Source organism: Ammodytes marinus, assembly GCF_949987685.1.
Source record: "Ammodytes marinus genome assembly, chromosome: 7".
In the NCBI taxonomy this organism is placed as follows: Eukaryota; Metazoa; Chordata; class Actinopteri; order Uranoscopiformes; family Ammodytidae; genus Ammodytes; species Ammodytes marinus.
The window spans coordinates 32,256,375-32,281,118 of record NC_137211.1 but is presented as its reverse complement, the minus strand read 5'-3'; the positions used below and the strand labels follow the sequence as shown (position 1 = coordinate 32,281,118).

The following is a 24,744-nucleotide window of genomic DNA, read 5'->3' as shown; positions in this document are numbered from 1 at the left end:
CATTTAGAAGGCTGATTGGCCTCATATTCTCGCATTTATTATTTGGTTTACCAGCTTTTGGCAGTAAGGTAATCATAGCTCCTCTTAACGAGAATGGCAGGATTCCATTTGAAAACGATTCTTTAAACATTGCCTATAATGGAGCTTGCAGCCTATTTTTGAATTTTTTATAGATTTCAATGGGTAGACCGTCTGGCCCTGGTGATTTACCTACTTTAATATTATCAATTGCTATGGACATTTCCTCTAAAGTTATGTCTTGTCCTAATTCAATCCTGTTATCTTCTGATGCCCTAGGAATATGAATTCCATCTAAGAAATTGTCCAATTTAAGTTTGTCATGTATAACCTCAGAACTATAGAGTTTCTCATAGTATTTCCTGAAGGAATTGTTTATTTCAGTTGGTTCTACTATGTCGTGTCCCTGGTCATTTTGAAGTATAGAAATTAGTCGTTCACTCTGTAGCTGTTTGATACGCCAAGCAAGCACCTTGCCGGATTTTTCCCCCTGATCATAGAATGTTTGTTTTAGGCGAAGCAGACTGGATACTGCTCTTGATGCAGAAATCTCGTTATATTTTGTTCTTAGCAGGAGTAGTCTTTGATGAGTTTCAGCAGAGCGTGATTGATAATATTCATCCTCCAGTACTTTAATTTCGGTTTCCAGCGTCTTTGTCTCCTGGTATGTCTTCCTAGCTTTGGAACTAGTTATTTGGATTATTTGGCCCCTGATGAAGGCCTTAAAGGCCTCCCACCTAATACTGGCTGAAGTTTCTGTTGTATTTGTTTCAAAGTAGAATTTTATTTGTTCATCTAAGAAGGAAACAAAGCCGGGATCAGTTAACCGTTTTTGCTTGAAACGCCATCTAGGGGGATCCCTCACCAATTGGAGATCTTGATATACTATGGAAGTTGGAGCGTGGTCCGAGATTAGAATAGCGTCATAAGAGCAATCTTTAATTTTATATTTTAAGCTGGCTGATATCAGAAAAAAATGAATACGCGAATAAGATTTATGTGTGCTGGAGTAACATGAAAAGTTCAAGTCGCTAGGATTTGTCTCTCTCCAGATATCAATCAAATTCATATCCTTCATGAAATGGTGTATTACCCCCCTACTTCGAAGATGAGATTGGTCACTTCCTGAGCTTCTATCTCTGACTGGATCCAGAGTACAGTTGAAATCTCCTGCTAAGATATAATTACCGGAGAGATCAGACAAGGAAAGAAACAAGTTCTGAAAAAAATTTGGGTCATCAATATTTGGGGCATAAATATTTGCCAAGATTATTTTTTCCTTAAGAATATTACCCTGAATGATAAGATACCGACCCCCTTTGTCTTTAATAATCTTATTTACCTGTAAAGGAATAGACTGATGCACCAGGATAATAACTCCTCTTGCTTGGGAAGTAAAGTGGGCTGAATACACACTGCCTCTCCACCTTCGCCTTATCTTTAACTCATCACTTTGCATCAGATGTGTTTCTTGAAGGAACACTATATTAGACTGTATCAGTTTGATTCTATTCATCACCTGTTTAACTTTCTTGAGTTTTTGTAGTCCTCTGCAATTCCATGAAGTAATTTTTTTTTTTTTTTTTTTTTTTTTTTAAAGATTATAATAAATCAAATGTCAGTGCACGGTCAAGGCTCTGCAGACTGGCATGTAAACAGTAAACCCCTTAGTACACCCACCTCATGGACAGGTATTGGGTCATAAGAAGACATTCTCTGATCCCAACCGAAAAAGAAAAAAACATCTAGAAAACAAACTTTCTCGGAATCATCGACTCAACCCCATGTTACCCAATGCGTGCATATCATTTCCTGCAACACTTTCTTTTTTTTTTTTTCCCTTTCCCCTCCACCCCCCTCCCCTTCCTCTCCTCTTTAAACAATGAACACAATTAGCAATATACAAAAAAAATAAAAATAAAAACAAATAAAAATAAAAACTCAAATAAAAAGAAAATAAGTAAAAGAAAAATTACGTAAGTAATGTAAGTAATGTACACTTAAGTTATGACTAGGTTTTATCCACTTGAATTTATTTATCATTATTATATATATATTTTTTTATTATTATCTACTTATTTACCCATTTTTATTCTATTCGTTCATTTAATAATTTATTTTTTTCCCCTTCTCTTTTCTTTTCTGTGGAATATGCTAGGTCACTGTCTATTGTTAATGTAATCCAGGAATGGGGTCCATGTAGTTAGGAAGGAATTATGTTGTCCAGTGAGTCTGAATGTGATCCTTTCACAGTTTGCCATGTCTGTCATTAGTTCAATCCAGTCACCGAAGGATGAAGGGGTGACTGATTTCCAATTCCTCAGGATAATTCTACATCCTGTTAAAATGGCCAGTCGGCACCATGATTTTTTTTTGCCGTGCAACTGTTGATCACTTGGTATTATTCCCAGAAGACACAGTGCTGGGCTTTTAGTTAGGGTGACATTAAGCAAAACATTTAAAAGGTATACAATATTAGTCCACAGGTCCCTTACCATAACACACTCGTACAACATATGCACCATTGTTCCAGTCTCATTTTGGCAACGCCAACATTTATCATAATTTCTTAACTTGAGTCTGGCCATTTTGCTTGGGGTCCAGTATGCTCGATGGAGGATTTTATAATTTGTGTATTGTGTTTTGATTTCTCGAGCAGTTGTGTGCCAGCTAGATATGGCTCCCTTCCAGTGTTGTTGTTCTATATTTTCTCTTATATCTTTCTCCCATACTAATTTGAGACTATTTAATTTTGGTGCATTGGAATCTCTAATGTAATTGTAAAATAGTGAGGCACCACCTTTTTTTTGGCTGGCATGATGAAGCATACGTTGTATTTCAGTGTTAGGGTCAGGTCCAGAGCTCATGGTTGACAGGAGACAGTGACGTAACTGGAGATATTTCCAGAAGTCAGTATTTGTCAGATTGTAATGTTGTTTCAAGTGTTCAAATGTTACCATGTGGCCCTTGTCGTATAAGTCCCCCAAATGTAAAATTCCCACTTTGGCCCACTGGTACCAGCAAAATGGCTTTTTGGCTATTCTAATCCTTGAATTGAACCATATTGATGCTTCAAGAGTCAGTGATGGGTTATTTTTAACATGACAATGTACCATTTTCCAGCTTTCCCTTGTAAATTCGAGCACAGGATTAAGAACAACATTAAACGTGCTTTTCTGTGTCACAAATGTTTCTATATTAAAAGGATAAAGTAGTTCTTTCTCAATTTGTACCCAGGCAGGGACTCTGTGATGGGGCAGGTTAAATTTTGATGTTTGGGCAAGTGAGAATGAACTTTGATACCAATCTAATCTAGGAAGGGATAGTCCCCCACTATTCTTAGCAGAGTATAACTTGGTACGATTAAATAGAGGCTTTTTACCTTGCCATATGAATGATTCAACACACTTATCGTATTCTTTTCGGAGATGAGCAGGAAAGGAGAGTGGCAACATATAGGTTATGTAGTTGACCTTGGGCATTATGATCATTTTTATTAAGTTAATCCTGCCTAAAAGTGATACATTTAGCTTGTTCCAATTAAGTAATAGGGACTCAATGCTTTGTATAATGGGCTGAAGGTTAACTTGCATAATTTTTTTAATGTTGGGCATAAGTTTAATACCAAGATAGGTCATACCTGAGGCTACCCATCTAAACGGCCATTTAGTGCCAAGTGATTGTGTGGCGATGTTTGATATGGGCATTACCTCTGATTTAGTCCAGTTAATTCTATAACCTGAGATCATGGAGAACCTATCGATCAGGGAGCTAAGTATGGGGACAGTTGTTTCTGGGTTGCTTGAGACCAATAAAATATCGTCCGCATATAAAAACAGTTTATGTTCCTGATGACCTGCTTTAACCCCTTTGATATTTACATTGTTCCGTATAGCAATGGCTAAAGGCTCAAGGGCAATAGCGAAGATGAGGGGGGAAAGCGGGCATCCCTGCTTGGTGCCTCTATATAGGTTAAAAGGGGAGGATGTGATGCCATTACACAACACTGACGCCATGGGGTCCATATATAATAATTTTATCCAAGCTAGGAATGTTGGTCCAAAACCAAATCTATTTAGTGTATAAAATAAGAAGCCCCATTCGACCCTGTCGAAGGCCTTCTCTGCATCTAGTGAGAAGGCCATGACAGGGTCTGGGTTCTCTCTGCTCTCCCACAGTATATGTAATAACCTTCTCATGTTATCAGCGGATGAGCGGTTCCTGACAAATCCTACTTGATCATGGTGTATTATTGTTGGAAGTATGTTGTCCAATCTATTTGAAAGTATTTTGGCTAGTATCTTGGCATCAACATTTCCTAACGAAATTGGTCTATAGCTACCACAATGCATAGGGTCTTTCCCTTTTTTATGGATAATTGTGATCAAGCTTTTTCTCATACTTGGGGGGAGTAGACCCTTTGCCAGTGCACTATGGAACACGTCCAATAACCTAGGGGCAAGTATATCAGTAAACTTTTTGTAAAAATCGGATGGATAACCATCGTCTCCAGGGGCTCGGCCTGATCTGAGGCCTTTTATTGCGTCTTTGACCTCTTGCAATGAAATTTGTTTTTCCAGTCGTTCAGTATTGGGTGAGGAGATATGGGGCACATCTAGTGTGGAAAAAAAATTGTCGTATTGGTCTGTAGCAACCGCTCCCTGTGATGTATACAGATCTTGATAGAAGTCCCGAAAAACTTTATTAATTTCATTCTTCTCTGTAATTAAGTCATTATGAATATTAAAAATTGATGGGATGATATTTTGTGTAGTGAGTTGTTTAACCCTATGTGCCAACATCTTTCCTGCTCTCTCTCCTTGTTCATAGTGGCGTTGTTTCGTACAAAAGAGGGCATATTCTGCTTTCTTTTGATGGATACTATTAATTTCAAATCTTGTGGTGTTCATACTTTTCCAGGTAACTATGTCTGGTTTTTTAATATATTGAAGTTTGAGATGATTCAATTGTTGCTCAAGGTTAAGTAATTTTTCCCGTTCCTTCTTTTTTTGATATGAGCAATGTTGAATAAGTTGCCCCCTTAGGACCGCTTTAAATGCCTCCCATACAATACCAGGATCAGATACAGAGCCTTCATTATATGTCCAGTATTCTTCCATTGCTGCTACAATTACAGAACATGATGTATCATTTTGCAGTAATGAGTTATTGAATCTCCACCGACTTGTTCTTTCCCCTTTGTCTAAGCTACTTATTATTAAGTCAACTGGTGCATGATCGGAAATAACTATGTTTCCAATGGAAGCATTCTGGACATAATTAACAAGGTTCTTGGACACCAATATGTAATCAATTCGTGAAAATGATTGGTGTGGATTGGAAAAGAAAGTAAAATCCTTTCCTAATGGGTGTAGCACGCGCCAGATATCTAACAAATTCAGATCGTCCATAATTGTTTCAATGGATGTACATGTCTGTCGTGCACCTTGTCTGAACACAGATCTGTCCAATTTTGCATCTCTGACCTGATTGAAATCCCCACCAAGAAAAATGCTTTGGTTCCCAATGGTTCTTATAACATTGCAGATTTCATAGAAAAAGTTGGGAGTTAAAACATTTGGAGCATAAATATTCATGATGGTGAGTCTCTCATTGTCTATTTGTGCATCGAGGGCTATCCATCTACCCTCCTGATCAGCCTGGCTATTATGGACCACTAAGTTCAGATTTTTTCTAACAAGAATACTTAAACCATGAAGTAATTTTAATTTTTAGCTCACTAGACATTTAACGAATTAAAATTATTCTCCCCGACGTTTGAAGCAACTACTGTAAAGGAAAAACAAAACATGACAATTACAAACTTGGATGGAACAACCAATGAACATTGAGCAAACATACCCCTTAGCTCCTTCAGGTTACCTGACCTGAATGCCCTCCCCCCTTAAATCGTATGACTTCCTGAAAGCTTATTACTGTTCTACCCTAAAGAGACGAACAGAGTAGCTGTGCTATCAACCTTGTATCTTGAACCTTAACTCCTGTGCTACCATTTGAAAATAAAACTCTTTTCACTTGAATACTATAACTGAGCAGAGGGATGCATTATGCCTTTTTTCAGCAAATAACACCACCTTAAAATAAGAGTGAGGAAAAAAGGAAAAAGGAAAAAAGGGAGATATACTATCTCCTTTGACTGTAGTGACTGCCCGCTGATCCAATAATGTTGTCACTCTTGCCTCTCACTGTATATAAAAAATATTTTTTAAAAATAAATAAAATGGGGCAGAAAAGCATACAATATATGTCCATTTGAAAACAAAAGGTTTTCTCTGTATGACCCGTTTTTCACTTGAATACTATAACATAGCAGAAGGATGCATTATGCCTTTTTCTCAGCAAATAAAACCACCATACAATAAGAGAGGAAAAAAGGAAAAAAAAAAATAAAAAAAAGGAAAAAGGGAGAAATACTATCTCCTTTGACTGTAGTGCCCACTGGTCCAATAATGTTGTCACTCTTGCCTCTCACTGTATATAAAAAATATTTTAAAAATAAATAAAAAGGGGCAGAGATGCATACAATATATGTCCATTTGAAAACAAAATGTTTTCTCTGTATGACCCGTTTTCCCAAACAGACCTTCAAAACTGACGAGAGAGTTTAAAAGTAACTAAGGAAGTTAAACCAAACACTTCTAAAAAAAATAAAGAAGTTCCAACTAGTTCTAAACAAGCCATATGTAATATCTGCAATCGCTCATTATTAAACCACGATAAATGTTACCTTCAAATTGACGTCAACGTTTGCAATGTATGGGTTTAGTCCTTTCAGTGCTCCTCTGACTTGATCCTCCTGATAAAGCCTTCTGCCTCGCTTGGGTTGTTAAAGATGTGAGATCGTCCCTTATGTGTAACAATAAGTCGAGCAGGTGGGATTATACCGTACCGGAGTCCTAATGATCGGAGCTGCCGCCTCGCCTCGTCAAACTCTTTTTGCTTCTTGTGCAGGCCTGCTGCCACGTCTTGGTAGAGCCTCACATGGTGGTTCTTGTAAAGGATTTGTCCTTTCGACTTGGCTGCTCTTAAAACCGCTTCTTTATCTTTATAGCTCAAAAACTTCATTATGAGCGTTCGGGGTGCCGCGTTGGTGTCCGATCTCGGACCGATCCTGTGTGCCCTCTCCACCGTTGGTTTCGCACGTAGCTCCAGCACCTCCGGGATCCAGCTCTCCAGGAAAGTACATGCATCTTCACCCTCTGCTCCCTCCGGTAGATTCACCAGCCTCAAGTTTGAGCGCCTAGATCTTGCTTCCAGGTCCAGTATTTTCTCTTCCAAGTCTTTATTTTTACCTTCTAGAGATTGCACTTTAGTTTGGAGCGTTGTTACGCTGTCTTCGGTGGTGGAGATCCTCGCCTCTGCCTGCGTCACTCGCTCTGTACAGTCCGAGACGTCCTGCCTCACGTTCTCAATAGCAGTGAATAAGCCGTCGAATCTGGTTGAAAACTCCGTTTTCATGTTGTCGATAGCTGCCAATATGGTGTCGTGTTGGCTCCCGACTCATCCGTTGCAGTCTGGTCTTGTGTTGTTGTGTCCTCATTTAGTGCTATGCTAGCTATTTCGTCCGTCTCATGGTCCGTCTCCATAGCTTTAGCACGAGGAGTAGCCGTCGAGCTAGCGGGCGAGGTGAAGTTCGACATTTTCGATTGGAGTTGATTATTTAGTTTTTGGCTTGCTTTTTTCTGTGCGCGAGGCATAGCCGTAGAGTATCTGCATTAAAGTGACCAAGCAGCAGTTCTCAAATAGAGTTTTGAAAAGGATTTAAACACTATGGTAGCGGAGCAGGAGAATACACGTCCACTCAGCAAGCCGCCATAACCGGAAGTCAATTCATGGTGATTTAAAGTGAATCCAACTCTTACACACAAGCAAAATAAAGTGGGAATAACACCAACCAGAAGTCCCAGAAATTCTAACCTTTGGGCAATGTAGCATTTTGTCTGCAGGGTGAATAGATGGCATTTAAACAGAAGTTGTAAGTTTTTTCTCCTGAACCTGTTAAATAACAGATTTGGAATTTGCAATCTGCTAACATTCTGACACTGATAAATAGGACTCATTGCTGTGGATTACAGACAGCAGGAAACAAAGTGAGATAGAAGAAGAGAGTGTTGAATAGTGGCTCTTCTTTGGCAACGGAAGCTTTTAAGAGATGCATCAGCTACGCGCCTGGAAGACAGTTTGTGCGTGTGTGTGTGTGTGTGTTTGAGGAAATTAGAATTTCCCTTATCCAGATATGTGCTTTTTAAGACGTTTGGAGGGACATACGCCTACAGAAGAGGCTACTAATGATCTTGAAACGTCTGCAAATGAATGTCCACAATGTTTACGGGCGATAATACGAAGGACACTCATGTTGTGCTGTTTGCTTTTTATTACATCGCAAATGGATTAAATTCAAACCAGGAAATGAGACGCCCTTTGTAAAGTCCTTTTTCTGGGGTAAGAAAGGTTCCAGGAACTACAGTTTAGACCCTAGTTCTTGTGGTGGAAACACACATAGTTCCTGCAAAGGTTCCTAGTTCCGGGAACTAGTTCCTGTTGTAGAAACGTGGCTAAAGTCTTATCTCTACTGAGTAGATGTCAAGAGGTGTGGTAATAATTATTTAGTGGACAGTTGAGTATATTGATGATTATTATAAGCCAGCCTTGTCTCTAACCAGAGCTACCATCAATTATATCATGTGAGGGGCGCTAGAGCGCATGCGATGGAATAGACGTGTTTTGCTTGCACTCCTCTCCGATAAATCGAGTTTTACATAAAAAAGACAATTTATTGCACAATTCCCACTTTGAGTGCTGCTTTGTACTTTACTACCGGCAACGAAACAAAATGACTCGTAAAAAGCTGAAAACTAACGGTGAAAGCCCATCACCCCCGCTAGTGGCGAGGCATCAGAGCTAACAATGCTAATGGCGGACGGTGCCCCTAGCTTGGCCGACATTCTCAAAGCCATAGGCGACTTGAGCAAGAAGATGGACGATAGATTTCAAGCCCTGGAGGCGTCTCTTCAAATCACGCAGGCTACTCTGCCTGAACACGGTCAGCGGATAGCTACGGTGGAAAAAGCTAGTAGTGACCACGACACCCGGCTAACCATCTTGGAACAACAGGGGCTACGGCTAGAGAATGCTAACAAGCTTCTCCAGGACAAAGTAATCGATCTCGAGGCGCGCTCTAGACGCCAAAACATAAAAGTGGTCGGGCTACCAGAAAGAGTTGAAGGTGGTCGCCCCACGGAATTTTTCGCCAGTTTTATTAAGGATTTACTGGGGGCAGAAAACTTCCCGAAGCCAATAGATGTTGACCGAGCACACAGACTTGGAGCACACCCAGCTAACGCCCCCGCACGCCCCAGAGTCATGATAGCCAAGATCCACAGCTACCGGCTGAAGGAACAGGTAATGCGGCTGTCACAACAAAAATATCCGCTGAGATACAATGGGAAACGGATTTATATCTTCCCAGACCTCCCGTCGGAGATAATGAGGCGTCGCCAGCTCTTCGAGGACGCGAGGAGGAGGCTAAGAGATGCGGGCTTGAGGACCGGATTCATCTATCCCGCTCGGCTGCGAGTCACCCATGGCTCCGACACATCGATATTCACCACCCCGGAGGAGGCCACGAGATTTGCCAACAACATGCAGGGCAGGCCAGGCCGGCGTCATCAGTGAGCTAAGGCTGGCTAGCTGGCTAACACCGGCTAATGGGCTAACTTTGGCTAGTGGGTCTTCGGACCAACGTTCACAACCAACTTCGACTTGGAGCCAAAGTAAGTCGGTCACTTTATTGTGGGGTAAGCTTAAAGCCAGAAGACAGTATTTTTTGCCCAGCTGCACAAACATTTTTCCGTGTTTATCTATGTTCATCCCGCCGACACTGTGTGGACGGCAAGCATCGGCTAACGCGAGCCGGGCCATGAACGAGCTAAAAGTTGAGCCACGGACACATAATTGCTTACAGGTTCAGCACTGGGCTATTTCTTTTTTGTTTTAAATGTGCCTTGGCATATCCCGGGAGAAGGTTGTTTGTACAAGATGTGTCCCTGTTCACTTTTCAAAGGGAAACGTTATTATGTTGGGTCCAGCAGATCTGGACCCAACATTCCTAGCCAATCCGCAGTTTAAAACAAATCTGGTCAGTATAAAGTATCAGGGCATTAAATTATCTAAAAACCCAAAGACACTTTTTAAGTAAAATTTTACGGAAAGGTTGAACAAACTAAAGGAGAACATAGAGAAATGGAGAACATTACCGATCTCCCTTATTGGCCGTGTGAACGCAGTAAAGATGGTCTCCCTGCCGAGATTCCTGGATCTATTTCAGAATGTGCCAATTTATATTCCTAAATCTTACTTTAAGTAAATTGATTCTATTATAATGCCTTTCATTTGGGGATATAAAGCACATAGGATCTCAAAAGCCCATCTTCAGAAACCCAGGGAGCATGGCGGACTGGGGTTACCGTGTTTTTTACATTATTACTGGGCTGCCAATGCTAGAGTCATGGTGTATTGGCAATTTACATATGAAAAAGACGTTAGAACTGATCTGCCCCCCTGGTTGGCCATTGAAAAAAGCCTGGCCCCAAAAACTTCTCTTATGCCTCGTTTCCACCGATTAGAGCGGGTCGGATCGGAGCGTCTCAGAGCGGGACAGCTCACTTTTAAGAATCTCTGTGTTGTTTCCACCGCCGACCCTACCCTTACTGGTAGGGCGGGGTTTAGGCTGGACTGCGATAGCCGCCGCCAGAATGTGGGTCAAACTATCGGTCTGTGGAACAACTGTGGTCAAGCCAGCGGTCTCTTGGTTTTGCTTGGTCAAACCAGCCGCTTCTTTATTTATTCCCCCCGTGTTGTGAGCACAGAGACGGCTCGGTGCAACTGATAGAGACAGTGAGCGAACAGCGCTGGCTGCGGCAGCTACGTGACATCGTGGCAGTGGGACACAGTGTAGCCAACTGATTCATTTAATGACGAGGAAAAACACCACACAATAAACAGTGCCGCGCTCACATTTTTGCCAAAACTCTCTTCACTCTAGCCGAGGTGACTACAAACGGCGGAAATGATCCAAACCAGCCGCTTCTTTAATTATTCCCCCCGTGTTGTTGTGAGCGTGTATTTACTACTATCTATGGCGTAAACACACAGACGGCTCGGCGCAACTCATAGAGACAGTGAGCGAACAGTGCTGGCTGCGGCAGCTACGTGACTATGGGACACAGTGTAACCAACTGATTAATTTATTGACGATGAAAAACACCACACAATAAACAGAGCTGTGCTCACATTTTCGCCAAAACGCAAGACTATCTTCACTCTTGCCAAGATGACTACACATGGCGGAAATGATTCTTTCGACCAATCAAATGACGGCAGTGTGTAGCTCCGCCTTTTAGGCACCCTTTCAGGCGGCTAGTACCCCTACGGAGGAGTACTGAGATTTGGAGCGGCTCAGAGCGGTTAGGTGCGCTTAAACCGTACCCTACCCAACTTTTGGCAAATGAAAAGCCAAACTACCCGGACCGAACCGCTACGATCCGACCCGCTCTACTCGGTGGAAACGATGCATTACTGCCCTCCTTTTCTCTTCTCCCAGACCGCCTGCCTCCTTTAGAGGAGACCACTTTATCCTGTCCAACGGTCAGAGAATTTGGAACCAAATTAGGAAGGCCTTTGAACTACTGAGCACATACATGCCCAATCTGGCATAATCATACCTTCCCCCCATCGTTCACAGATTCAGCATTCAGTAACAGTAGAGGACCTTTATATAAATGGTCACTTTGCTTCATTTGATCAGCTAGTATCAAAGTTTTCACTGTCGAAAGCTCAATTCTTCAGGTATCTACAGGTGAGGTAGCCTGGCATTCCCAGACCTGCCACTAGGCGCTGGCAAATTAAATTTGCTGCGCCTGTTGGTCTGGAAACTCTCTGTTGAAGTTTTTTCAAAAAGACCAGAAATCTGGGCTCACGTTTCAATTGGTTCTATCTAATATGGGCACGCCAGAGCCCCTTGTATGGTACTCTGGGGAGGACGTAACCGGATAACGACAGTGACGTGCATGCGACGTCAAAGCCGTGATAGTAAACATCAAAGATGGCTTCGGATATGTTGTGTGAGTTTGAGACTGCTTTGGCCTCGACCCTTTACGATTTGGAAGACGGCACTCAAATATTTCATTAGCAAGTATGTGGAATGTTCTGTTTTGCCGACCGACCACGGCAAACGTTTAATTTAACAGTTTAACAGCTGTTCGCTAAACGAACGGGGCTTACGTCACCTTGTGCATCGCTCTGATTGGTTGTAGTGCTATCCAACTGCGTGCAGTGGCATTTGAAATGCACGAGTAGGAGCCGCCCCTTGAGTTGGAAATTACTATTGATCGTGGCCAGACCCTCTATCGTTCAAGATATCAGGGTCTGGATTTCCAGGCTACATGTGAGGAATTATATCAGACAGAATATACCATCCTTTGAGTCCCTGCCCGCAGATGATTCATTGTCCAAAACTTTGCTAGGCTCACCAGAAGCTAAAAACCTGATTTCATCTTTTGTGGGAATATTTTTAGACCGGCAGGACAAATCTACTTTAAAAATAAAGCAAGCCTGGGAAAAAGACTTAAACATTGGAATAGCTGACGATGTCTGGGAGGGAGAGCTAAAAAGCATAAAATCCTGCTCTATAAACTTGAGGCTTCAGTTAATTCAATTTAAGGTCACACTTAGATTGCACTATTCTAAGGTTAAACTGCATAACATTTTCCCAAATCTTTCGCCTTTATGTAACAGGTGTAAGATTGCCGAGGGTACACTTGCTCACCACTTTTGGGAATGTCCAAATCTTTACAACTTTTGGTGTCTTGTATTTCAATGGTATTCTAATGTTTTAAATGTTTCTTTAACTCCGGATCCTGAAACCGTTTGGACATTCCGCAGCCTTGGAAAAACTGGACCATAATGGCCGCACAATCATGGTTTATGGCATGGTAATTGCTAAGAGATGTATTCTGAAGCTGTGGAAATCTGACTTGGCCCCTCAGTTTGACACTTGGCTGAGGGAACTGGTGGGCATTTTACATGTGGAGAGGCTGAGATATGAGCTGTCCGGCAACTCTCATAGATTCCTCGCCGTATGGAGCCCAGTGTTGCAGCACATTGGGGACTGAAATGTCTGCCCCCTTGGTGCCACTTGCCCTGTCGGGTGCCCCTTCTGGGTCCAGCAGTGAAGATACTATCGTAATGGACGTGTGAGGTTTGCTCCAGTTTTGTTTTTGCTTTGTTTTGTTTTTTTGTGTATTTATAGCTTATTTTCTTAATCATTTTGTCTTATTTGCTTATTTAATTTTTTTGGTATTTCTTGTCTGTTTGTGTGAGGGAGGGGGGTGGGGGTTGTGTATGTATTGTATGTGTCTACTTACTCTGTTTTTTGTCTGTATGGAAAAAATTGGTAAAACCATTAAAATAAAAGTTAAAAAGAAAAATATATATTATATCAAGTGACAGAAATCAACATTATGCTAACTGTGTTGGGTCAACCAGGCATGTATTTGTCAAAATGGGCATGCCCCCCAGGATTTTTTTTTTACCTTTTTAAAGTAAAATGCATCAATCTGGTAGCCTGGCATTCCCAGACCTGCCACTAGGCGCTGGCAAATTAAATTTGCTGCGCGTGTTGGTCTGGAGACGCTCCGTTGAAGCTTATCAAGACTACCAGAAATCTGGTATAACGTTTCAATTGGTTCTATCTAATATGGGCGCGCCAGAGCCCTTTATATGGTGCTCTGGGGAGGACGTAACCGGATGACGACAGTGACGTGCATGCGACGTCGAAGCTGTGATAGTAAACATCAAAGATGGCTGCGGATATGTTGTGTGAGTTTGAGACTGCTTTGGCCTCGACCCTTAACGAATTGGAAGACGGGACTCATAGCTTTCACTAGCAAGTAAGTGGAATGTTCTGTTTTGCCGACCGACAACGGCAAACGTTTAATTGAACAGTTTAACAGCTGTTCGCTAAACGAACGGGGCTTACGTCACTTGTGCATCGCTCTGATTGGTTGTAGTGCTATCCAACTGCGTGCAGTGGCATTTGAAATGCACGAGTAGGAGCCGCCCCTAGAGTTGGAAATTACTATTGATCGTCGCCAGACCCTCTATCGTTCAAGATATCAGGGTCAGGATTTCCAGGCTATCAATCTGGTGCATTTTGAGAGGAAATTTTAGAGGCTATATCAAATCCTGAGATGCAGAAGGAATTATTCATATTTTTCTTAAACAGATTGGTCAGACCCATGTTCCATGATGGAGGGGCCCATTTCAACAGATACAGGGTGGATAGCTACTTTTTATGAACAATTTAGAATTCACACATATAAAGCTTATTTCTGTATGTGTGAGGGGGTCTCTGTCTAATGGAGCCCCTTAGACAGAGCTACTAATGCTATTGTTTTTAACTTGCTTTTGTATTTCTCCCCTACTAGTTGAGGGGCCCATGATGATTTCTATCTTGTTAAATTGTGATGAGTATACTTATATTTAGGCTATTACTTTCTGGACCCTGTTATTGACATGAGTGACTTGACTTTGACTATGCGACATGAAAAGTTACTATCAGTATCTCTGGCTTAGGGCCCCCCTGAGCCCTTGGGCCCCTGGGCCTGTGCCCAGTGTGCCCGTGCAGTAATCCACCCCTGGTGGGGGGGTGCAGTGTCTTAAATCACATACACCACAGGAAGGTTGGTGGGGTGAGTTGTAGCGACAGTTTGTGGTATTCTTGACACACACACACACACACACACACACACTGAGGTCAAGTGGTCAGTGTGCAGAACCTCACCACCTGCTACGTAAGGTTGGTCACATTGAACTTAGAGGAAGGACAAGGGAAGCACGTTCATATTATATTGTATACAGGAGACACTGTGTAACTTTTGAAAGAGGAAATCCAGTCTTCCTCTTACAGATGAGAAGTTGAAGTTATAATTAATACATTGTACTGGTGTTCAAATCAATATCAAATCATTATTTTGTATATGTTTGTACAAAAAAAAAGAAACGGTCCTCTTGTAGAAATGTAGTCAATTATAAGAGCTAAATAAAGACATTGTGCAGCAACAAAGTGCACCTCCATCAGTGCAAAATATGTGTCCAAATATAGGTCAGAAGATTATATAATCCCTTTACTTCTGCATTTTAACTGTTTTACTGTGGCAGGCAAATAAAGTGTGTGTGATGTGCAAAGTATTGGAATACATTGAAAATAATTACTTAACTATCCTATATCTAAGCCACACATACACACACATGCACACACTGTCTTTTCAGAGCAGAGGAGAGGCTAATTAGGCAGCCATTAGCCAGGTTTCAACTTACCGAGGCCATTATGAGCAGGCTAGTGTTGTGATGTTCAGATTGTAAAGGACGCTGAGGGAGTCTGCTGCCCCCCCTCTCTCTCCCCTCTCTCTCTCCCCCCTCTCTCTGTCAGTCTTATCTTCCTCTCTCTGCCTCTCCTCTTCTTATCTCCACCACCCTGTTGTGCTGTGGTCCACGAGGTGAACAGAAAGCTGCTAATGAAAAGCGTCTCAAATCTGAGCTGTAGCGAGTGCTTTTCCGAGGGCTTTGAAAATGTAATCAATTCAGAGTTTCATCAAAACTCAAAGAGGCAAGAAAGAGAACGTTTGAAGCAAAAGAAAGTTTGGCCTTAATTTATATCCGAGGCCAGTCCCATAAGGAGAGCAGCCTGGTCGGGCTTTCTCATTTTTCATGCTCTTTATTCACTCCAAAGAGCCCAGGGAGGGATTTTGAGGGCAACCTTAAGAGAGAATTTTGCAGGGCAAATTACCACAGAGAGCAAATGGATTTTCTCCCAGCTTCTGTATTATATAATGCTGGCTTGGGTTTACTTCGACATGTTTTCACTGCAGCCAGGCTATTTATAGATTCAAACAGTCAAGTAAAAATGAGATCATTATTGAGGATGTTGAGTCAATCTATGAGGGTGTTGTGTATTAAACTACATTTTCCTACGAGTCCTATTTTCAAAAGAATTTCAACTGTTTGTAATTCCTGTTTAACCATACATTAAATGTATTACAGTGAAAATAGCGTAAAGTGCGATTTTTAACACTTAAGCAGACAGGTTTCATGAGTTGTTGATGTTACACTACATGTCATTTAGCGGACGCTTTTATCCAAAGAGACTTACATACTTACAACTGGAGGACACATTCATACACCGATAGCAGCAGCTACCACGCAGGGTGCAAGCTAACTATCGGGAGCAATTTAGGGTTCAGTGTCTCTTTGCCCAGGGACACTTTGACATGTGGCAGGGAGACGGGAGATCGAACCACCAACCCTGCAGTTGTGGGTCGACCACCCTACCCACTGAGCTACATCCCCATGCTTCTACCACATTGCTGGTTTATTCAGAATATGCTGATTGACATGTAAACAGGTATATCCCCATAGCTGCTGAACATGTAAACAGGTATATCTCCGTAGCTGCTGAACATGTAAACACCTTATTTGGAATATTGTTTTAACCGGAATATGGACCTTAATCAGAATATGCTGGGCATTTAAACATAGTCAATGACTCTTTGTGGACTGTTTAAGAATGCTAGAGCCGTGGCTACTTTAGGCTGTGTCACTGTGCTGAATTAGTTATTTTGGAAGAAAGAAAGGGGATCTTGCTCCTCACTGCAGGAAGATAACAGGAAGATAGTTTAGCTTTGTTGAAAGCTAAACTATCGGATTTGGAAGGGAGGAGCAGGAGACAGAACGTTCGTATCGTGGGCTTAGCAGAGTCACTTGAGGGTGCGCGCCCCGCCGCCTTTTTCTCCGAGCTCCTCGTCGAGGTGTTTGGTGATCAAGTTCTCCCTTCTCCCCCGGAGCTGGACAGAGCTCACCGCACTCTGGCACCCAAACCGGGCCCGCATGAGAGGCCACGGTCCGTCGTTATCCGCTTTCACCGATACCAGACTAAAGACCTGGGGCCGTATTCACAAAACATTTTATCTTAGCACTAAGAGTACTCCTAAGGAGCACTAAAAGTTCTTAGTAAGGAGTTATTTCTTAAAACCTATTCACAAAGCTGATAAGAGCAACTTTTACTAAGGAATGGGAGGGACTCCTAAGCTAAGACTAGAGGGCGGTGTTGACCCTGTTGCTATGGATGATGTCATGTTCATACCTTCTATGCCCACAGTGATTGGCTGAGAGGGAATGAGAGCTAAGAGTGAATTTATGATAGAAACACTGTGGGAGAGCAACGGAGGAGATGCTGCGAAGTGCCACATATAGGCCTCTAGTAGGAAATTAAACCCAAACGTGACACCAACAGTAACTTTCAGTGCATTGTAAACCCAAAGCAACTGCAGGAAAAGGAACTTAATAAATATTTTTTTATATAAATTTAATAAATATAAATGTGTCTATACTTTCTAAATATAGCTTTACTAAGATCATTAACCCCTTACAGCTATTAAGGTACCTTATGTAAAGCTCACTAGCATTAAATCTCTCCAAAACACCATCAAATGGTTGTCTGTGAATTACTCTTAGCTAGGAGTCCTCGAGAGGACTCCTAGCTTTTCATAGATTTAGGAGCTAGTTTTAGAGCGTTAAATGCTTTGTGAATTACACTTATCTTAAAAAGTTTGGAGTCCTAAAATTAGGAGTGAAACGCCCCTCATTTTTGAGAGTTACTCCTAAATCATTACGTTAGGACATTGTTTCTTTTTCCTTTTTTTTGTGTTGGTTTTTTTTTGTGTTTTTTTTTGTGTTTTTTTTTTTTATTTTTTATGCAGGATTGTTTGTGGTTGGGTGGGGGGGGGGGGTATGGGCGGGGTGTGTTCGGGGGAGGAAAAAAGGGGAAAAACTAAATCATTGTACTGTATTTGCTTTGCAAATCTTTTGATGAATAAAAAAACCTTTGAAGAAAAGATATATAAATTTGGGTCCGTTTAGTTATCAATGAATAAAATTATGTTTTTTTATATAATTAGGACTATGTAATGTTGTAAAGCACTTTACTTAAGTTAGGAAAAAATCCCACAAAAAAAAACTTGAAAGGTGAAGAGCTACAGAGCAGTAAATTCAATACTTCTCCAAGGACGGACAGTGCAGAACAAGATATATCACAAAAGATCATAATCCATGACAATTATCACAAGCAGATAAGATGAGGATAGTCTGAATGTAGGTTGACTTCAGCTTGCTGCCTGATAAAGGGCCACACCATTGCTCTTTCACATAGAGATCAGGGAGACCAGAGGCACACATTCATTCCTCCATGTTAACCTGGAAGAGGACAAAGAGACAACTAGTGAGTCAAACAATACAGAAAGAGTCAGATAAATGTAATGCACTAGGTAATCAATCATTTTTAAAAAAACAGCATAAATTATATATTTATTTTTGAGTTAATGCAGATTTAAATATACATATATATTTACATCTGTATTAACTCACACAGTTTATGATAACCGTCATAATATCCACGGATAACACAGTTGCGGAAACACAGCCACAATTGTATTTAATTTGAGTTTATACGACTGTTAGATAACCATCGTTTTAACCGCGGGACGAAGCCTGTTTTACGAATGCACATAGCCCCTTCATCTATAAACATTAATGAGCGCAAACTTGTGAGCATATATTTTGTCACAAAAGTGTTCCTACGCCCATAGTAAAAGGTTTAACTGGACCGATCAGCCCAACTTTCGTTTCTGAACCGATACCTTTACGTGCCCAGGTCTGACCATAGACTGTCGTTAGCGGCATGGAGCCTTGAACAAACCTCGGGCCCGGGCAGAGACACGCCGGCTCCACATGCATGCAGCCAACATGATTTATGATATGATTTAAACCGATATTCAAAACGTATTCAACACAGTAGGGGAGAACGGGGTAAGTAGGCACACTTTTTACTCTAGTGAGAATTGCTTATCACCTAAACATCTTTCAATAGTCATTCCTACATTAAATTGAAGCTTAAGGTGTTGGCTTGAAATGTGTACCCCTCACTTTTTCTAACTTATTGCAATAAAGAAGAAATTAATCATCAAAGACACCCTTACACATTGTGACAACCAACCCCATTAAGGGGTCGGTTGTCAAACACTATGGGGTTGTTTGTCACAATGTTATCTTAATGGGAATAATCTTAAATCTTAAATTTGTAAGTTTAATTGCATTGTCAAGTTGACAAATAGGCCTACATAACTTAATGTAGCCTTGGCAGCTGGTCTAGTTTGGGATGCACTGGGTTGTTTTGAGTTTGTTGCCCTTTTTTCTTTTGCATGCTAGCTGCCTTTTCCTGCTCTATTCTTTCCTTCTCTGGAGTGTCAGTGAGGATACAGCTTGACAATTTATTTCGTTATTGGGTTCCTTTTCTGGCTGCAGCCTTGAGATAACATGTGACAACCAACCCCCCAAAAAATATGACGACCAACCCCAACTTGAATTTCTTGCTAGCATCAAGGGCAACAACCATCTGACAACTAATTAGCTTGCTAAAAACAATCTAAACTATAGCTTACCCTTCACTTTGTATGGGTAACAAGTGTTTTGTTATAAACCCATTGTGTAAAAGCCTAGAAGAAAAATACTGAGGAGCCAAATATTTTCAATTTGACATGAAAAACACAAACAGTTGTCTCACCTCAAATTCAGCAGTCTAACTCAAAGGAATACTATGTAGGTGACCTCTGATCCCAATTCTGGATATTTACATACCAAAATTTCACAGACAGCGCCTTCTGGTTCCGAGATATAACGATTGTGACAACCAATCCGTGTGACAAATTACCCCGTTCTCCCCTACCTGGCCCAAATACCGCCCGAACCCTCCCGGTGCTCAAGTCATGGTAGTGGCTATTTATTTAGCTGGCATAACAGAGCTAACACTGTCACTGTAACACTCGCGAAACGAACATCTTTTAATTTGTTCTATAGGCTACAGTGTACGGTTGTAACATAACAATAATAATTGTAAATACAGTGTTACTCACCCTAGGGGACATAAATGTTTTCGCGCACCCCCCCTAAATTGAAATACTATTGAGAACCTGCTTATATTTATTTATTTATCTGTACAGAACCACTGTATGAGTTTCTGGCACGAGCATTCTGCATACAATCACCTTATTATCAAATTAGATAACAAAAATTAGCTGAGATAACTTATGCAGCAAAAAAATTCAAAGTTCAGTTTATTAGCTCAATTTGTAACATTTAAACAAGACTGCTCAGTCTGTGTGAATCTCAGGACAGAGAAACAAGAGCAAATGATTAACTGAGGTTTGCATTTCATTCAACATTTTTTATTTAAACTGTAAACATAGTTAAGGTGGTGTTTTTTTTATTATTATAGGCCAATAGGCCTTCTGTGATGCGATAACCAATAATTCATTAATGTTATTATTAGTCTACTTGCTTTATTTCTTTTTAAGGCGAGACACCCCAGGTGAATAGGGATTTTGTTTAACTTGTAGATATCATCATGAAACTTTGCCAGTTGATTACTGACACTAACACAATTATTTTTTGTATTACATGTTTTTCTTTAATATTTTATTAAATATGCAAATATGGCAATATTTAACCAATTATGCGTACATTTGGGTAATTTTTCGAGAAAAAAATCGAGATGTTGGATAAAGCCAGAGTTAAAATTTCTATTTTATTTTAAGCACATATTAGTTTCTAAAGTTTTTACACAACAGATTTTGGATACAGCCTTTTTTCATTTAATAAATCAAAAAATGCTATGTTCATGTCTTAGAAATGCATCTTAGGCATTTTTTTATGAGGAAAATGTATCATAAATCAGACAATTAACAATATATTAACAAATCCTTGTGTAAAAACCTTTAAAATAGTGCTATGAATGATTATAGAAAGTTTGGTTGATGTCAGTGGTCTAGAAGTTGAGATATTTTTCTCAGAGTATTGGAAAAAGCTCATTTTGAGAAAACGGCCGTTAAAGATAAAAACGTGAATTCTGCTGATTATAGCTAGAGTAATTTATTGAATTAGGCCCTACACCCCTCAATGCCATATAGGCCTACCACTGCTTAACATATATAAACCATAGCATAGTAACATTTACATCCACATGCTAATTTAAACGTGATTAATTAATTATTAGCCACTGTCTGTCAACCTGCTCCGGAGTCGGCACAGACGCTCTCTCTCCCCACCATCTCCCCTCTGATCCTCTGACAGTCTGTGTCTCTCCGACGTGATCGGCGTGATTTACATGTCTTTAACACTTCTCCCCTTCAAATGGCGATCATATAATGTCGGTAGCCAATTGATAAAGTATTTTTGTTGTGTTGGTTTGGCATATTTTCGACGTTTTTCCCATTTTATTTAGTGATTTTCGAGCTACCCGCGGCTAGCATCACGTGATGCCATTTAGCGAATCACATCGTCAGAAATGTGCATTAGCCAATGAGGTCGCGTTCCTAGCATTGAATCCCTCCTCACACTTTCACGATTGGTTACTGATACAAAGGAAATGACCATATTTGGATCCGATGTGGTGTGCGACCAGACCAAATGCAGTAATAAAAACTATATAAAAACAGCTTTCTTTGTACTGATGGTCTCGTTTGCTGTTAAGGGTCATTTATGATTATCAGAGGAAAAATTTGGCTGTTTGGCTCATTCCATAAACTATGGAATGAGCCAAACAGCCAAACAAAGCTTGAGAGGGGGCCTTTAACAGGGCCATAGACCTCTGGCGCCCTGCCAACTGCCATAAAGCATTACCAGGAAATACTGAGTGAGAGAGAGAGAGAGAGATGGATTATGGGACAGATAAATGCAAGAGCAAAGGAAAGGAGTTAACAAAATGCGGAGTGGGAGTATGTGAAATTCATGCGGACAAGAAGAAAAGTGAAGGAAATTGCTGTTGATTTGTGCCATTTGATAGTTAAGTGATAACCAGTTTGTAGAGAGAGAGAGAGAGACCTTCGTATCTCAACTTGCCGATCAGATATTAGCCTACTGACTGCCTGCCTACCTGTGGTTCATAAACGTTGTTGTCATGTGTGTTTGTGTGGCGTCATACATAGCACGTTTACAGGAGATTTTGTTGAGCTAAAAAAAAAATGCTGGATAAATTACCTGGATAGGAAAAATGTAAAATGTAAATGTTTAGCAATCGAGCTGTTGAGCTGCATCTCATTCTTCACTTGCTTCCAGGCAGAAATCTATAGAGCTGAGAAGTGTGTGTGTGTGTGTGTGTGTGTGTGTGTGTGTGTGTGTGTGTGTGTGTGTGTGTGTGTGTGTGTGTGTGTGTGTGTGTGTGTGTGTGTGTGTGTGTGTGTGTGTGTGTGTGTGTGTGTGTGTGTGTGTGTGTGTGTGTGTGTGTGTGTGTGTGTGTCTGTGTGTGTGTGTGTGTGTGTCTGTTTCTGTGTGTGTGTGTGTGTGTGTGTGTGTGTGTGTGTCTGTTTCTGTGTGTGTGTGTCTGTGTGTGTTCTCCGATTTGTGTGCAACTATTCAAAACAGTCAGAGGACTTTGAATATGCAAAGTGGAACCAAAGGTTTCTTTGCTTATCACTCTTTGAGCTCAACAGCTGCATACATTACATTGCTGTTGTATTGTTCTGCAATCATGGTAAAGCCTTCCTCCAAATACATTACATTTGCCAACTACAGATTATTTAAAAAAGGGATGATCCCCTATGAGAAGATTTGTGTTTTTCTGTTTTTAGAAGTGAAACATTTTCTGAGTGTGATAAAAATAGATCAGTATTTTGAAATAACTGTGGCTTTGCTGCTTTGTCCTTTCGTGTAACAGCAAAAAAACATCTTATTTTGTGATTGGTCGTTCCAGTGTTGTCACGGATGAAAAAATAAAAAAGTTATTTCATGATATTTTAAATGTATTTACTTATCATACTTTATTACTAAAAGATTTGTTTCAGTGTTGTGGAGACATGAGCATGTCACACAGTATAAGGTAGGATAGTGTAACAAAATACAAACCCAATAAACATTTTATTCAAGTGAATGAAGTTCAGCAGATTTTTTAATAATCTGTACATGTTTGTGATTTATATGGACGTATGCTTGAGTGTGGGTGACAAAAGGTGATGGTCTTGATTTTGTTTGCATGAAAATCTACTGTATGAACGTGTGTGTGTGTGTGTGTGTGTGTGTGTGTGTGTGTGTGTGTGTGTGTGTGTGTGTGTGTGTGTGTGTGTGTGTGTGTGTGTGTGTGTGTGTGTGTGTGTGTGTGTGTGTGTGTGTGTGTGTGTGTGTGTGTGTGTGTGTGTGTGTGTGTGGCTGGCTGTGTGATTCTTCACTATGTACATATCTGCAGGGGGGCAAGTGAGCATAGTATACATGTAGAAATATGCTGAGTGAATCAACCTCTGTTTACATGCATGATGAACTACTTGAGTGATTAAATCCCCCATTGTGCTGTTTTCCACACAGGCGCAACGATGAGGTAACCCACATTAAGATCCAGAACTCTGGGGACTACTATGACCTGTACGGAGGGGAGAAGTTTGCCACGCTGGCCGAGCTGGTGCAGTATTACACTGAACAGCAGGATCTGCTGCGCGAGAGGAACGGCCATGTCATCGAGCTCAAGTACCCACTCAACTGCAAGGATCCCACCTCTGAGAGGTGCACACCAACTCACACACTCAACCGCTCACACATGCCAATAGGTCACATTTGCATACAAGTACTTTGTGGCGAAAAGCATGCCGACATACATAGAAACTTATACAAGGTTAGCTCGATATGTCGCTCTTTTATTTAAAGGTGAAGTCATCTATTCTGGAGAATGCTTTTTGTCATAATCAAAATCACACGGTGAAAATATCCTACTGATCCGCTCCCTGTCGGATCGTGGACACAGTGCACTGGAAAAAAAATCTGGTGTTAATACACAGCCCAGGCTCTGTAAATTGGTATAACAAAGGGTATGTAAACAAAGGGGGCTCAGAGTAGCTAGCAACATGCCTGTTTACAGAGCCAATGCTGTGTAATAACACTTGTTTTTTGTTTTTCAGCGCACACACAGTATGGACAGTTAGCGGATTGTGAGGAGATATTCACTGATTTTAACAGAAAGTGATATAACAACAATCTTTCTCCAGAATCACTGGCTCCACTTCAAATGCTCACACATGCTAACAAGGTCAAATTTGCATACCGCTAACCTTGAATTGGTTTATATGTATATTTTTGTCGGCCTGTATTTTCCCACATAGATCTGTGGCAGTTATTTGCAGTTGCTGTTTGACACAACGCTCAGTTTATTGCACTTGCATCAAAATATTTAATTTAGTTAAACTTTATTTTATCCGTTTTGTGCCGTTTTGTACACGTATATATAACATTTTAATCCACCAATCAAGTTAATTTGAAACGAGGAGTACTCGATTACTAACGCCCATCCCTAGTAGCTACATAACATATACTGTGCTGTGTAATAACAGGGTCGAAAAATGGGGAAAAAGTCGCGGCTTATAGTCCGAAAATTACGGTAATGCAGCAACCATTTGTGTGTTTGTAATGCAACTATAGAAAAAACTTTTCATCAGACTATCATTTTTAGTGAGTGCTCACAGCTAACGTTTCAGTTATAGTGTCCAGGACCATGGACATATAAAGAAATGGACACCGTATTGAAACATGGCGCCCATTCATTCCTATGAAAGCTGC

The 24,744-nt window shown here is 40.8% G+C and overlaps 1 protein-coding gene across 1 annotated transcript in view; it reads left to right on the top strand.

The window, feature by feature from the left end:
- ptpn11b (protein tyrosine phosphatase non-receptor type 11b) overlaps window positions 1–24,744 on the top strand; it is a 110,903-nt gene that overhangs the window by 51,091 nt on the left and 35,068 nt on the right. Inside the window, exon 3 of the mRNA XM_080030400.1 lies at window positions 23,503–23,697. Coding sequence (XP_079886526.1) covers window positions 23,503–23,697 — 195 coding nt within the window. The remainder of the gene's footprint in view (window positions 1–23,502; window positions 23,698–24,744) is intronic.